This window comes from Macaca mulatta, chromosome 16 (genome assembly GCF_049350105.2).
Source record: "Macaca mulatta isolate MMU2019108-1 chromosome 16, T2T-MMU8v2.0, whole genome shotgun sequence".
Lineage (NCBI taxonomy): Eukaryota > Metazoa > Chordata > Mammalia > Primates > Cercopithecidae > Macaca > Macaca mulatta.
Window position 1 is genome coordinate 70,885,784 of NC_133421.1, and position 16,399 is coordinate 70,902,182.

Sequence of the window (16,399 nt, forward strand, 5' to 3'; positions counted from 1 at the left end):
AGGTGCTGGAGTGTGGACTCCTAACACGGAGATGGGCAGGGTACACACAGCAGGCGACACACACAGCATTCAGAGGTGGCCCAGAGCCCACACTGTGCCTTTGGCCCAGCACCCTGCCCCCACCCGCTCTGCCTTGTGGCAGGAAGATGAGGAGCAGACACAAGATCTCCCTGGTCCACAGGCCGCCACCTCCCTCAGCAGAGGACGAGGAGATCCGCATGCTGGCATTGCAGGGGGCTGAGCGGGGCCCATCTTGAGCCCTCAGGAGCATGACCACAGCAGCCCCACAGGGTGGGATTGGTGTGGGGAGAGTCCCAAGTATCAGGGAGAGGAGAGTTGGTGTCCCGCGGGAGACCTCATAGCCACAAGGCAAGCTTGTCCATAAATTTGGGGCCCTTGGAATTTCACAGTTATTTGCCAAGCCCAGAAATGGATGTTACTGAAGCTCACAGTTGCAAGCATCTGTTAAATTTTTATTAGATTTTACTTTTAGAGAAAACTTTGAAATGCTATAGATAAAGAAGCCTGTGTTGAAAAGTTAAGACAGAGGCCAGGCACGGTGGCTCATGCCTGTAATCTCAGCACTTTGGGAGGCCGAGGCAGGTGGATCACTTGAGGTTAGAAGTTCGAGACCAGTCTGGCCAACATGGTGAGACCCTGTCTCTACTAAAAATACAAAAAAATTAGCTGGGCGTGGTGACGGGCACCTGTAGTCCCAACTACGGGGGAGGCTAAAGCAGAAGTGCTTGAACCCAGGAGGCAGCAGTTACAGTGAGCCAAGATCACACCACCGTACCCCAAGCCTGGGCGACAGAGCAAGACTCTGTCTCAAAAAATGAAATGAAGTAAAATAAAATAAAGTTAAGAGAGAAAAAGTATATCCTATATCCTATAACAGTAGGGGACAAATAACTGACCTGACAGGTTACTACAATATTTCCTGAAATGATGTTTTCTTGACTACCAGCCTACTGGAGGTGTGTCTGGGTTAAAAAAGAGTTCCATGGCCCAGTGACTGCGGGAAAAAAAAAAAAAACAGACTAAACTAAGTTAAACAGGCTTTTCTGCTGCTGGACTTGTCAGAACCTTTAACGTACTAACAGTCATTGTGACCCTCTGAGAAGGTCACAAGTGGGTTTCCCAAACTTACTCGATTCTACCTGCTAACATTTCCTGGAGGAGGACTTGTTCAGTGCTTCTGCAGTTTGGGAAATGTTGATTTAGCAGGTGATTTTGTTGTGCCATGGATGGTGCTGGCTGATATGGGCAAAGGAAAGAACACGTGAGTCAGATTCGCCTGGGGCTCTTATTAAAGTGCAGGTTACCGGGGCCACTTTCGGCTTACAAACCCAGTTGTGGGGTAAGCCTGGGAGTCTTTTAGCAGGTGATTCTGCCATATAGTATAGTTGGAAAACCTCTGGGCATACTCATTGCTGGTCCCTCTAGAAATCCAGGTGACAATAGCCAACGAGAAGCTCCAAGAGACCCGATTGTCTGTGGGGTAGAGGGAATATGATATTAAAACCAAAGAAAAAAATCTATCATCAGTTTTCAGCAGTGGCTGTCAAGAGAAGGAGAAGGGTGAGTTAGCACTGATGCTGGCAGACAGGTCAGTGGGTTGGTTTCACCAGGGAGTGTGATGAAGGCTGATGTTATCTGTGATGATGTATGATGGTAACTGGTTTGTAGCTAACTGGGGGAAGCGGTGAGGATTTGTGCCCTTCGAAGACCAGCAAGTGGCAAGAAACCCACCAGGCCTGGCTCAGCGCTAGGCCGGGCTTGGCTCGTCTGAGAGCAGCTGGGGCTGGTGGCCAAAGCCCCTATTAGTGAGGGGTAAGCTTTGGGGTTTCTTGCAGCAACTAGGGGACAAAGACAAGCCTGCCAGGCTCTCCTATTCTGGAGGCAGGTGACCAGGAATGGAGATGGGGTGGTCAGCATAAGATGGCCAGGAAGGTGGGAATCAGGGCTGCTGGCAATCTAGCCGCATGGGCAAGGGAGCTGGGTGACTCCAGGCAGTTTCCAAGGCCCAGAGGGTGAGCAGGCACCTCACAGGGAACCAGGGCCAAGCCTGGCTGCAGTGTGGAGACAACTCACCCACCCCCGTCCTTGGATCTTGCAGGAGGCTGGGTCCTCACTGAGCTACCAATATCCATGGCCCTGAGGCTTTTAAAACACCTGTCCGTGGAGTGGGGCTGGTCCCAGTGGGGTGAGGCTGACCCTGGCAGAAACAGGGCAGGAGCCTGTGGGTTAGGGAGACTGCACCTTCCTTAGATAGCCTCCGTGTCATCATGTCCCTGTGACAGTTTCTGCTGCGTCCCTTCTGCATGGTCCCACCCTCAGCCAGCCTGCTGCCCCCTCTTGCCAGGTTGCTCTAATCAGTGACCCCAGTGTGCTATGCTGATACTAACAATGTGAGACCTAGCACATTCAAGGGAGAAGAGAACCAACTGGTTTCCACCAGACCCAACTAAACAAAACACGGACCTATCCCAGAGAAATGCAACTTCACCACAGCTGGCTGTTTCTGTGAACAGTGAAAATGGAGTGTGACAAGCATTCTTATTTTATATTTTATCAGCTCGCATGGTCAGTAAAAGCAAAGACGGGACTGGAAGCGATGACAAAAAAGCCAAGGTAAGCTGACGATGCCACGGAACTCTGCAGCTGGTCCAGTTTACAGAGAAGCTGTGCTTTATGTCTGATTCATTCTCATATATAATGTGGGGAGCATTTGTCACTAAAGCACAGCTGTCATTTAAAGTGCTTTGTATTTTGGGGCAGGCTTTTTAAAAGTCCAGCATTTATTAGTTTTGATACTTACCCCAGGGAAGAGAAGTTGGCAGGTTCATGAAGTCATGCTGCTAATTCCAGCCTTCTTAGTGTAGTTTCAGTGAGACCCTGACAGTAAATGAAGGTGTGTTTGAAAACCAACCCCAGGACAGTAAATGAAGTTGTGTTTGAAAACCAACCCCAGGACAGTAAATGAAGCCATCTGCTCACTGCATAAACTGCACCCTGATCTTTGCCCATCCTTCTCAGTATTTCACTTCACCCATCGTTTACTCCCTCAATGACTTGGTGTCTGGGAAAATGCTCCCGTAATTGCACAGTGGCGTTTTTCCTGGAAAATCCCACCATGGCTCTAGATAAGACCTATTTTTCTTAAAGGTATCTAAAATTTCCAGCATAAATTCTGTCTGAAACAGCTGAATTTTAATCAGTCCTGGAGCCCAGAGGGCATCTCCAGTTGCCACATAGCTCTGAGCATTCGGTGGTGTGTTGGTGTGTTGGGGGCTGCTCCCGGAAGTGCCTGCAGAGTCAGGGCTCCCCAGCCTCACCTAGTGAGGCAGCGGAAGGGCCTGCGGGAATTTGGAGAGCTGCCCTTTGGGTCCCTGAAGTGATAGTGACAGCTGCTTGTCAATCATGGTGCACATTTAGTGCCGGGGGCAGGGGTCAGGGAATACCAGCCTCATGCATGCATGCATTCGTTCATTCATTCATGCAGCACACATGGGTACGACATCCCTGCCCTGGAGTTGCCTAGATTCTAGGGAGGGGAAAGATCTATTACCGTGGACCTCGGCCAGGTGGGGAGTGCTGCTGGTGGAGAGGGGCCATGTGCAGCGAGGAAGGAGGGGTCATCAATACCCCCACCCCAGCTTTGCTTTCTTGTCATCAGCCCCAGGGCCCCAGCCTGTGTCCCTCCTCTCCCACTACTGCTTCATCTCCTGGGTTCTCCTTACCAAGCCTGGCCACACAGAGGGTCTCGGCCGCTTCCATGGGGAGTTGGAAAGCAATAAGATAACATCCCCAAGAAGCCCAATGAAGTCTGGGTCAGGACCCTTCTCTGAGCTGACTCGCTCTCGGAAACACTTTGAGGCTTAGCCTCCCCACTTTGTTTTCTGAGAGCGCTACCTCTTCCCCTCCAAACATCCCCTTCTCCTCTGGGGCCATGCCCACCCATCAAAATCCCCCATGGGTAGGATGAACTGTGGGTGTCAGTCACCATCTATCCCACATCCCGGTTCCAGGTCCCCCCACCCCCCGCCGCCTCCACAGGGACAGGTATGCAGACACGTGTCTCTGGCTGCTTCCTCATGTGGAATGGGTTCAAAAGTTAGCAGTGTTGTTTACACTGGCAAACTGAAAAAGAGAAAACATTGGAGGCTTGGCACAGTGGCTCATGCCTGTAATCCCAGCACTTTGGGAGGCTAAGGTGGGAGGACCTCCCGAGCCCAAGAGTTCTAGACCAGCCTGGGCAACATAGCAAGACCCCATCTCTAAAACGAAAATTTAATTGGCCAGGCAGAGGTGGGAGGATCACTTGAGCCCAAAAGGTAGAGGCTGCAGTGAGCCGTGATGGCACCACTGCACTCCAGCCAGGGCAACAGAGGGAGACCCTATCTCTAAAACCAACAATGACAAAAAAAGAGTTAACATTGGCCAGATTAGGATTCACCAAATAGTGTTAATATTAGTTTGATTTGAGACTTTAATCAGAAAGCACATGTGTGGTGGGGGTGGGCATAACCTAAGATAGAATCTTTCCAACGTGGGGTGGGCACACTCCTGATTGAGTCTATCAGTGTGGTGGAAGAGGCCATGGGTTAATGGGCAGGCAAAAAAGCCCCTTGCCTGGAATTGAGTAGAAAGTAAGGCCCTTCAGACCCATGACACACTTGGCGACATTTTCTTGAGTAACATCCTAAGATTCATGTACCTTGATGATCTCCATCAACTTACGAAGCACCCTTACACCAGTGGTCTCCAAATTCAGGGGCACAATCACATCTAACAGGCTGGAGAAAGAACATACTAGAACTTCCATTCCTTTGTCATGTCCTCTTCTAAAAGCTTTGTCAGATGTGAGTTGAGTAAGTTGGTCATATAAGAAGTATGACTGGGGAGGATGGTCACTTTCCTGTTCTTACTGATCAGATGGGATGTTAAGGGTACCTGATTCAAACAGCCTGGAGATCACTGCTTTCAACCATTACCTGCCTTATTTATTTTTAGTTACTGTCCTTTTTTCAGTTTGTTTTCCTCCTCCATGTGCTGACTTTTATTTTGATTTTATTTATGTTTATGTTTAAGACATCCACACGTTCCTCTGCTAAAACCTTGAAAAATAGGCCTTGCCTTAGCCCCAAACACCCCACTCCTGGTAGCTCAGACCCTCTGATCCAACCCTCCAGCCCTGCCGTGTGCCCAGAGCCACCTTCCTCTCCTAAATACGTCTCTTCTGTCACTCCCCGAACTGGCAGTTCTGGAGCAAAGGAGATGAAACTCAAGGTAAGGAAACCACCTTTGAAAAGAACCAGGCTGCTCTGCTGTGGTTTGCAAATGTGGGGTGTTTTTTGTTTTTTGTTTATTTAGCCTCAAAGACCTTTCTTCAAATGAGCTCTGACACAGAAGCACCGTGTAAATAGTTAGAATTCTGGGCAAAGAGGAAAAGAGAGCTGGGGGCCGTACCTTTCAGCACCCCACAGGCTCTCATAGCAGCAGCCCCTCAGACACCTGGTGGGACCTTGGTTTCGAAATTGCTACTCTAAGGCTGGGCGCGGTGGCTCACACTGTAATCCCAGCTCTTTGGGAGGCCGAGGAGGGTGGATCACCTGAGGTCAGGAGTTCGAGACCAGCCTGGCCAACATAGTGAAACCCTGTCTCTACTATAAATACAAAAATTAGCCGAGCATGGTGGTGTGCACCTGTAATTGCAGCTACTCGGGAGGCTGAGGCACAAGAATTGCTCGAACTCCAGTAGCAGAGGTTGCAGTGAGCCAAGATTGTGCCACTGGGCTCCAGCTTGGGTGACAGAGCAAGACTCTGTCGCAAAATTTTTTTTAAAAACAAACCCAAAATGGCTACTCTCATTGGGTTCCTTTGCCCATTCCTGATTTTGGTAACAGAAATGCTTCCAGATTGCCCTGATCTGGGTAGGACAGCATCAGGCCACAGCAACACTGCCCTGTGAGCCCACTCCCCCCTGGACTAGCTTGTGGTCCTTAGTTAATGTCAGTTTCTTCTTTGAGTTTGTGTTATGTCTAAGGGTCATCTGCTGGGTAGCCGAACCCAGGGACTGCCCTAGTCCCTAGACTATGCCATGCCCGACTCTGCCAGCTTTGTCAGTGATGCTGGTGCTCCCCTCCTCGGGTGCTCACCTGCTCTGAGCACACCCAAGGAGTTCCTGACGCCTTAGGGTTGTATGGGAGAGAATGAAAGAACACAACGTAGCTCTCTTTAGCATCCTTGGCCAGGTTCAACACTGTCTCCAAGGGCCTCTGGTGGAACCAACCACCATCAGCCAAATAAATCCATAATTAGAGTCAGAAAATGGATGTCCGCCTATGCATAGTGCACTAATGTCCTGCCGATTGATTGACATGGAGTGGAGAGTGACTTGATCATTGCTGTAAGCTCTGCTGGCCTTGGCACAACTCATGCTGATAACCAATGCACATAGTTCCTCTGAGAGGAAATGTCCTCAGGGAACTTGGAGTTTGGGTGGGGATGTGGATTTGTGTGCCCAGCAAGCCCTCATGATTGTAGCAGACACTTGTGGCATCTAGAAGGCAAAGGGTCACCCCAGTCTTAACCGCGTTTTGAGTCAAGGTGCGGAGTGGGGCTGGTGTTGACTCGGTGGCAGCAACTTTTCCCAATGGTGAAAAAACCCTCAACCCTGTTTCATTTACAGGGGGCTGATGGGAAAACGAAGATCGCCACACCCCGGGGAGCGGCCCCTCCAGGCCAGAAGGGCCAAGCCAACGCCACCAGGATTCCAGCAAAAACCCCGCCCGCCCCAAAGACACCACCCAGCTCTGGTAAGAAGAATGTTCTCTTGAATCTTAGAGGAAGCTGAAGCTCTCAGAGGTACAGCCTTCATTTTAGGAGGCCTTAGGCCACTGAGAGTGAACGGCCCCTGGCAGCTGGTCAGCACCTTGCAGTTCACTAAGCACCAGAGTCTTCATTTCCTTCGCAGTTCTTCTGATTTCTGAGGCAGATGTTGAATCCCCACGTTTTTGTTTGTTTGTTTTGTTTTGTTTTTGAGATGGAGTTTCGTTCTTGTTGCCCAGGCTGGAGTGTGGTGGCGCAATCTCAGCTCACTGCAACCTCCACCTCCTGGGTTTAAGCAATTCTCCTACCTCAGCCTCCCTAGTAGCTGGCATTACAGGCACCTGCCACCACGCCTGGCTAATTTTTTGTATTTTTAATAGAGACGGGTTTTCACCATGTTGGCCAGGCTGGTCTCGAACCCCTGACCTCAGGTGATCCACTTGCCTTGACCTCCCATAGTGCTGGGATTACAGGCGTGAGCCACCACTGCCAGCCTGAATCCTCACTTTTTATCAGTGAAGAAATTGAGGCTGATTCTGCAGCATGATAAAAAAATATATAGAAAAAGGAAAAAAAAAAGAAAGAAATCGAGCCTCTGAGAGTTTGCTTGACTGAGTCTAACCAGCTCATTTTAAGCCTGAGGAAAATGTGGTCATATGGCTACTAAATGGCAGCTCTTGGAGCCTCTCTGGCCCCAAGTCCAGGGTTCCACAGAGGCAGCCCCAGCATGGTGTGTTTGCAGTCCCTAAATGCGACCGGAGACAAATGTCTCTGGAGACAGAGCAGCAGCCTGGATAGGTCACAATGGGTGACGTCACTTAGGGCTCAACCCCCAGGCAGCTTAACTTGCTGGGGACGTTAGGAGTCTGCTGCAAAACCTGAGGGTCTTAGCTGAGCAGTCGCAGGCTGGGCCCATTGCCCTGGGCTCCTGTGAGTAAAACCCAGTCAGTTTTGAGTACCCAGTAAGGCATCCATCTAGTTATTTTGCAGCCGGGGTGCTATTAAGAACAGTCACGGCTGGGCATGGTGGCTCACGCCTATAATCCCAGCACTTTGGAGGCTGAGGAGGGTGGATCACCTGAGGTCAGGAGTTCGAGACCAGCCTGGCCAACATGGCGAAACCCTGTCTCTACTAAAAATACAAAAAAGTTAGCTGGGTGTGGTAGCAGATGCCTGTAATCCCAACTACTCAGGAAGCTGAGGCAGGAGAATCGCTTGAACCCGGGAGGCGGAGGTTGCAGCGAGCCGAGATCATGCCATTGCACTCCAGCCTGAGCAACAAAAGTGTGAGACTCTTTCTCGAAAACAAACAAAACAAACAGGCCGGGCACAGTGGCTCATGCCTGTAATCCCAGCACTTTGGGAGGCCGAGGCGGGCGGATCACAAGGTCAGGAGGTCAAGACCATCCTGGCTAACTCAGTGAAACCCTGTCTACTAAAAATACAAAAAATTAGCCAGGCTTGGTGGTGGGCACCCGTAGTCCCAGCTACTCAGGAGGCTGAGGCAGGAGAATGGCGTGAACCCGGGAGGCGGAGCTTGCAGTGAGCCAAGATCGCACCACTGCACTCCAGCCTGGGCAACAGAGTGAGACAGAGTGAGACTCAAAACAAACAAACAAACAAAAAAACGAAGAAAACAGTCATCCTCTTTGGGGATTAGGGACAGCCTGCCTGAGCACTTCTCTCTCCCATTGCCCCAGTGAAGTGTTCCACCATTGGGTTTAGACCCTGCACCACATAGGGGTGTCTGACCTGCACTTGCTCCTTGGCAGTGTGCAGGCAGCCTGTGGCTCTTGCTGCAGGCTGTGGCCAAAGCCTGGCCTGGATCTTGGTGACTCTACTTCTCCCTGGCCTGAGGGAGCTGCCCAGAGCCTGCCTGTCACCTGCTGCCTGTCTTTGCAGTGGCATTTCACACACACGTGGTGCGGTGGCAGCCCCAAGGATGGCCGTTCACTAAGGCGCGTTGTTTTTGTCTTTTCGCTTCGTGTTTTCTGGCCTGGTGTTTTTCTCATATACGTGGTGATCCAGGGATAATTCCCAGAATTTTGATAGGATTTTAGGTAGGGTTTGGATCCTGCTGTTTTTTCACTTAACATGGGGCCAGCTGACTCACACGCTGTTTTTTGTTGTTGTTTTTTTGTGTCGCCCACTGTGTCGCCCAGGCTGGAGTGCAGTGGCATGATCTTGGCTCACTGCAACCTCTTCTTCCCAGGTTCAAGCAATTCTCCTGCCTCAGCCTCCTGAGTAGCTAGGACTATAAGCACAGGCCACCAAGCCCTGCTAATTTTTGTATTTTTAGTAAAGACAGGGTTTCACCATGTTGACCAGGCTGGTCTCGAACTCCTGACCTCAAGTGATCCGTCCACCTCGGCCTCCCAAAGTGCTGGAATTACAGGGGACTCACACTTTGTAACAACCTGAAACAAGGTCATGCATTTCCCTTTGGGTCTTACCTGCTCTTCGGTGGCTGCCTGCATGTGGAGAGACCCTCCCCCTTGGGCCTCCTCCACCTTGTTTCAGAACGGGGCCTCTGCTGGGCCGGCCGTGGGTGCCTGCCATGTGAAGGACTCATTAAGGCCCCGTTTAAACCTGATGATAATGAGGTTTTTGTGGATTTTTCTCTTTAAGCGACCAAGCAAGTGCAGAGAAAACCACCCCCTGCAGAGCCCACATCTGAGAGAGGTACTCAGGAGCCTGCTTCACTGGGAGCAGCCTCCCTTTGCATGTGTGGCTGTTCACTGGCTTGTGTTCCTAGAGCCGACAGGACCCTTTTCTGCAATGCAGGGTTCACACAGGGTTCGCAGCTTGAAGATGGAGCAGTCCGAATTCTCTTCCCCAGATTTTGTGCAGCTGTGTTTGTCCGATGGGCTTTCTAATCCTGTGTGCTCTCCTTGTCTTCAGGGACAATGGCATTACAGGCATGAACCACCATGCATGGCTGTCTCCCTGTTTTTTTCAGCTGAAGACATAGGCTTAGGGAGGTCAGGTGACTTGCCCAAGACCTCTCTGCAAGTAAGAGGCATGAAAAGGATTTGGAGCCACCACCACCAAGCCCATTGGTCACCCTGGGTCTCTGAAGTCAGGGAAGCAGGAGGATGGGAGATCTCAGGAGGCAGAGAGGCTGAGCCTGGAGGCCCTGGAGGCCGAGGCCCCATCTGTTGTTTCCTTATGTGGAAAAGAAGAGGCTTCGTGTGTTCTATTGCCACAAAGCTTGACTACTTCAGGAACATCCAAGACATGGAAATCAGCAGGGCACGGTGGCTAATGTCTATAATCCTGGCACTTTGGGAGGCTGAGGTGGGAGAATTGCTTGAGGCCAGAAGTTCAAGACCAGCCTGCGTAACATAGTCAGACCCCGTCTCTATAAAAAACATTATTTAGGCCAGGCGCGGTGGCTCAAGCCTGTAATCCCAGCACTTTGGGAGGCAGAGACGGGTGGATCACGAGGTCAGGAGATCGAGACCATCCTGGCTAACAGGGTGAAACCCCGTCTCTACTAAAAAATACAAAAAACTAGCCGGGCGAGGTGGCGGGCGCCTGTAGTCCCAGATACTCGGGAGGCTGAGGCAGGAGAATGGCGTGAACCCGGGAGGCGGAGCTTGCAGTGAGCTGAGATCCGGCCACTGCACTCCAGCCCGGGCGACAGAGCGAGACTCCGTCTCAAAAAAAAAACAAAACAAACAAACAAAAAAAAACATTATTTAAAAAAGAGACATGGAATTCTTTAAATCCTAAAAACTGGTGCTGGCTGGGCGTGGTAGCTCACGCCTGTATTCCCAGCACTTTGGGAGGCTGAGGCAGGTGGATCACCTGAGGTCAGGAGTTCAAGACCAGCCTGGCCAACATGATAAAACCTCTACTAAAGAAGTCTCTACTGGTCCGGCGTGGTGGCTCACGCCTGTAATCCCAGCAGTTTGGGAGGCGGAGGCGGGCAGATCAGGAGATCAAGACCATCCTGGCTAACACGGTGAAACCCCGTCTCTACTAAAAATACAAAAAATTATCCAGGCGTAGTGGCGGGCGCCTGTAGTCCCAGCTACTCGGGAGGCTGAGGCAGGAGAATGGTGTAAACCCAGGAGGCGGAGCTTGCAGTGAGCCAAGATTGCGCCACTGCACTCCAGCCTGGGCAACAAAGCGAGACTCCGTCTCAAAAAAAAAGAAGTCTCTACTAAAAATACAAAAATACAGTCTCTACTAAAGTCTCTACTAAAAATACAAAAATTAGCCGGGCATGGCACTGCATTCCTGTAATCCCAGGATTCCCAGGATTCTCCTCCCAGCCACGGGAGGCTGAGGCAGGAGAATCGCTTGAACCCAGGAGGCGGAGCTTGCAGTGAGCCGAGATCACGCCACTGCACTCCAGCCTGGGTGACAGAGCGAGACTCCATCTCAAAACAAAACAAAACAAAACAACAACAACAACAAAACTAGTGCTTATTCGTCGCTGACCAAGCTGCCCATTGGCTACATGGGTGCTTCAAACAAAGAGCTGCCCTTCTCCAGCTCTGGCCAGCAGGTATGTGTTACAGCGAATGCCAGGGGCAGCGGCAGGGGCATTCTTGTGGGAAGCTTCCAGACCAGCAGGAAAGCTAAGTTCTCAGACTGCAGGGGAGCAAAGCGCACCAGGGCACAGAGTGAGGCCTGCAGTTCTCAGACTTCAGTCTTTGGGGAGCTTGAGAAAAATGAGCTTTTCAGGCCCCACCCCTAGAGATTCTGCTCTATCCACTCTCAGTGGGGCCCAGAAATGTGCACTTTACAAGTCCTACTTTCCTCCTTGAAAGCTCCAGAGATTCTGATGCAGGGTTCCGTGGGCCAGACTTCGGAAAACATGGACCCATGAGACAGAATAGCAGAGTGTTGAAGTGTAACAGGGACCTGGGAAGTGCAGTAACAGAAGCAAATTTGGGGGTAAAGGACACCCAGAGGAGGAAAGGACAGCATCTGCGTGGAGAGGAGACCCCCCAGCAGCTTCTGGGGTGTTGGAAAGGTGCACTTACTGCTATGCATGGCAGGTGGGGAACTGTATGGCAGGGCACAGCAGCATGAAGTGGCATGGCTCATGTGGACAGTTAGGGACAAGCAGGTATGGAGCAGGCATCCTGTTCTGGAGCCCAGATCCCACAGAGGAGCCAGGGAGCTGGCAGGAGCCCTGAACTAGCCGAACAGCTGAACATTCACCCTGTGGAGAAAGGGTCAGAAGCGTCCAGGCTTGAGGGCACAGCTGGGTCCCGTCACTGTGTCACCCTTATTTAGGATAAAGGCCCTAAAGAATTGCACTAGAGATTGGCAAAGCATATCTACCACCTCCTGGAGCCACCCTGGCTGCAGGGATTATAATTATATCTATTTTCAAATTAAGGCCTCTGAGCTCAGAGAGGAGAAGTGACTTGTCTGAGACCACACAGCTTGTTGGAGCCCATCTCTTGACCCAAAGACCGAGGGGCCGAGTTGGCCACCTCTCTGGGAGCTGGTGTTGTATAGTGGTTGATGGTTTTCCATTGCTTTCCTGGGAAAGGGGTGTCTCTGTCCCTAAGCAAAAAGGCAGGGAGGAGGAGATGCTTCTCCAGGGCGGCCGCCTCCTGCTGCTGTAGCTGCGCTTCCAACCTGGCTTCCACCTGCCTAACCCAGTGGTGAGCCTGGGAATGGACCTGCGGGACGGGCAGCCCCCAGGGCCTTTTCTGACCCCCACCTGAGTCCTGGCTTCACTCCCTTCCTTCCTCCCCAGGTGAACCTCCAAAATCAGGGGATCGCAGTGGCTACAGCAGCCCCGGCTCCCCGGGCACTCCCGGCAGCCGCTCCCGCACCCCGTCCCTTCCAACCCCTCCAGCCCGGGAGCCCAAGAAGGTGGCGGTGGTCCGTACTCCACCTAAGTCGCCGTCTTCCGCCAAGAGCCGCCTGCAGACAGCCCCCGTGCCCATGCCAGACCTGAAGAACGTCAAGTCCAAGATCGGCTCCACCGAGAACCTGAAGCACCAGCCGGGAGGCGGGAAGGTAAGAGAGGCTGGCTGCGCGTGGAGATGTGGGGGGCTGCGCCTGGAGGGGTAGGGCTGCGCCTGGAAGGGTAGGGCTGCGCCTGGAGGGGTAGGGCTGCGCCTGGAGGGGTAGGGCTGCACGTGGAGGTACGCGGCTGAACGTGGAGCCATGGGGCTGAGCGTGGAGCCATGGGGCTGCGCACGGAGACATGGGGCTGCGCGTGGAGGTGCGCGGCTGCGTCTGGAGGTATGGGGCTCCCCGCACCTGGGCTCGGCTGCCACCCCCGCATAACACCCCGGTCCCATCCAGACCCTCTTCAAGGAAATTCAGTTCTTTATTGGGCTCTCCACTACACTGAGAGTGCTCTCCTCAGGCGAGAGCACGTTCTGGCTCTTCTCTTGCCCCTTCAGCCCCTGTTAATCGGACAGAGATGGCAGGGCTGTGTCTCCACGGCCGGAAGCTCTCATAGGGCACCCACAGGGGCTCCCCACCTTCCTTCTGGGTAGAACACGCTGCTACCCGTAGGTGGGCATCTCCACTTATGGGCCATCTGCTTAGGTTGGGTTCCTCTGGATTCTGGGAAGATTGGGGGTTCTGTTTTCATCAGCTGATTCTTCTGGGGGCAAGTGGGTGCTCGCCAGCTCTCCAGCTTCCTAAAGGTGGAGAAGCACGGACTTCCAGGGGCCTGGCCTGGACCCCTTTCTCTGCTCCTGTCCCTGTGCCCCTCATCTGGGTGCGTTAGGCTGACATACAAAGCACCGCAGTGAAAGAGCAGCAGTGTGCCTCCTCACCAGCCAGATGTGGGCGGTGGGTATCTTCCAAGGCCTCTCTGTGGCGGTGCGTAGCCACCTCCGCCCTGCGCCGCCAGGGTCTTCTCTCTGTGTGTGCTCCTGGTGGCTCTGCACACGCTCATCTTACAAGAACACCATGGCGGCTGGGCGTGATGGCTCATGCCTGTAATCCCAACATTTTGGGAGGCCGAGGGGGGCGGATCATGAGGTCAGGAGTTTGAGACCAGCCTGAGCAACAGAGTGGAACCTCGTCTCTACTAAAAATACAAAAATTAGCTGGGCGTGGTGGTAGCGCATGCCTGTAATCCCAGCTACTCAGGAGGTTGAGGCAGGAGAACCGCTTGAACCCGGGAGGCAGAGGTTGCCGTGAGCTGAGATAGTGCCATTGCACTCCAGTCTGCGCGACAGAGTGAGACTCCATCTCAAAACAAGAAAAGAAAAAAGAAAGAAAAGAACGCCATTGCTTAGGGCCCAGCCTGATGACCTCATATTTCACTTAATCACCTCTCTAAAGGCCCTGTCTCCAAATAGAGTCACATTCTAAGGTACGGGGGGTTAGGGCTTCAACATATGAATTTGTGGGGACCACAGTTCAGCCCAGGACCCCCTTCCCACCACCCAGCAGAGCTGGGGAGGGGTGAAGAGGAGGCTGGGGGTGCAGAGGACCACGGCTCACTCTGAGGCTGCAGATGTGCTGGGCCTTCTGGGCACTGGGCCTCGGGAAGCTACGGGGCTTTCTGAAACCCTGGGCCTGTGTGTCAGCTTGCCGCCCCCACGCAGGCGCTCTCCACACCGTTGAATTTCTTTTTTTTTTTTTTTTTTTTTTTTTTTGAGACGGAGTCTTGCTCTGTCGCCCAGGCTGGAGTGCAGTGGCCGGATCCCAGCTTACTGCAAGCTCCGCCTCCCGGGTTCCCGCCATTCTCCTGCCTCAGCCTCCCGAGTAGCTGGGACTACAGGCGTCCGCCACATCGCCCGGCTAGTTTTTTGTTATTTTTTAGTAGAGACGGGGTTTCACCATGTTAGCCAGGATGGTCTCGATCTCCTGACCTCGTGATCCACCCGCCTCTGCCTCCCAAAGTGCTGGGATTACAGGCTTGAGCCACCGCGCCCGGCCGAATTTCTTATCACTTGGGCCTGAGCCTGGGCCATGTGGAGGGAGGGTGGCCACCAGTGCATGTGAGCACCTTGCCTCAAACCCTGCCACCTACCCTGGCCCAGGCTTCGATGCAGGAGCCCCCCTGCCCCTGAACAAGCCTGTGGGTGCAGCATCGCATCCCGTCAGGATGGAAATGGACGGTTGGGTTAAAAGAGATGCATGTGTAGACCCTGCCTCTCTGCATCAAGCCTCCTTTGAGTGCCCCTGCGTGCCAGACCGTGCACAGAGGTGGAGAAAACTCAGCTGTGCCCCGGAGCACCTCCTCTCATCGAGGAAAGGACAGACAGTGGCTCCCCTGTGGCCGTGGGGACAAGGGCAGAGCTCCCTGGAACACAGGAGGGAGGGAAGGAAGAGAACATCTCAGGATCTCCCTCTTGATGGCAAATGATCCGGGTTAAATTAAAAGTCCGGCCTCTCCCTGCTTAGGCATGTGGAGCTTGTAGTGGAAGAGGGTCTCTGGACCCTCACCTACCACAATGGCCTGGTTAGAGGCCTTGGGGAAATAACTCACAGGCGACCCAGGGCCTCTGTCCTGTACCACAGCTGAGGGAAACTGTCCTGCGCTTCCACTGGGGACAGTGCACTCCCTCGTCTCCAGACTTTCCAGTCCTCATTCGGTTGTCGAAAGTCGCCTCCAGAAGCCCCATCTCGGGACCATTGTGACCTTCATTCTCCAGGGTGCCTGGCCCTGGTGCTGCCCAAGAACCCAGAGGGGCCCTCACTGGCCTTTCCTGCCTTTTCTCCCATTGCCCACCCACGTACCCCCATCCTGCTCCAGCATCCAGACTGCCATCCACGCATACCTAGGATCTCCTCAAGTCACATGACAGGCAGTACCCTCAAAGTGCTCCCTTCCCCCCAGTCTGAATCTGCTGCTCGCTGTCTGGGGTTCCCCTCCCATGCACCCCCGGGGGCCCCTGGGTTCTGCCATGCCCTGCCCAGTGTCCCACAGCAGGGAATGTCCTTCTCTCCTTATCTCTTCCCTTCCCTTAAACCCAAGTTCAGTTGCCATCTCCTCCAGGAAGTCTTCCTGGATTTCCCTCTCTCTTCTCAAAGCCCCTGAAAACCCTGACGACACTGAACATGCGTGTGCTGCTCCCTAGTCTGGGCCGTGACTGAGGGTGAAGGCCGAGTCTCACGCGTTTTTGTAGCCCCCACCAGACTGCGCAGGTGGCCGGCCCTCACTGAATGCGGGGTTAATTTAACTCGGGCTCTGTGTGAGTGGATGATTCAGGTTGCCAGAGACAGAACCCTCAGCTTAGCATGGGAGGTAGCTCCCCTCTTGACCCTGAGTTCATTTGAGGTTGACTTGGAAGGTGTGGGCACCATTTGGCCCAGTTCTTACAGCTCTGAAGAGAGCATCAGGAATGGGGCTGAGCAGCCAAGACAGCTTTCCATCCAGAACTGTCCCTCGCACTCTGTGACTGCCCTGCCTGTGCCCATGAGGGGTGAGAGTCAGGCGACCTCATGCCAAGTATAGAAAGGGGCACGGCCGGGCGCGGTGGCTCAAGCCTGTAATCCCAGCACTTTGGGAGGCCGAGACGGGCGGATCACGAGGTCAGGAGATCGAGACCATCCTGGCGAACATGGTGAAACCCCGTCTCTACTAAAAAATACAAAAAACTAGCCGGGCGAGGTAGCGGGC

At 53.1% G+C, this 16,399-nt stretch overlaps 2 protein-coding genes across 47 annotated transcripts in view; both read left to right on the plus strand.

The window, feature by feature from the left end:
• Window positions 1–16,399, plus strand: part of MAPT (microtubule associated protein tau) — a 132,172-nt gene that overhangs the window by 88,427 nt on the left and 27,346 nt on the right. For 21 of the 46 annotated variants that reach the window (XM_077972274.1, XM_077972247.1, XM_077972250.1 and 18 more), the window contains 3 exons: window positions 2,579–2,634; window positions 6,695–6,821; window positions 12,560–12,825. In XM_077972274.1, coding sequence (XP_077828400.1) covers window positions 2,579–2,634; window positions 6,695–6,821; window positions 12,560–12,825 — 449 coding nt within the window. Of the gene's footprint in view, window positions 1–2,578; window positions 2,635–5,094; window positions 5,293–6,694; window positions 6,822–9,462; window positions 9,517–12,559; window positions 12,826–16,399 lie in introns of all 46 variants that reach the window. The other 25 variants (XM_077972237.1, XM_077972242.1, XM_015119960.3 and 22 more) reach the window with 3 other exon arrangements.
• STH (saitohin) lies at window positions 15,839–16,356 on the plus strand (the record flags this gene model as incomplete). Its single annotated transcript, XM_015119967.3, has 1 exon — window positions 15,839–16,356. A coding segment is annotated over one exon (396 nt), but the record flags the coding sequence as incomplete, so codon positions are not given.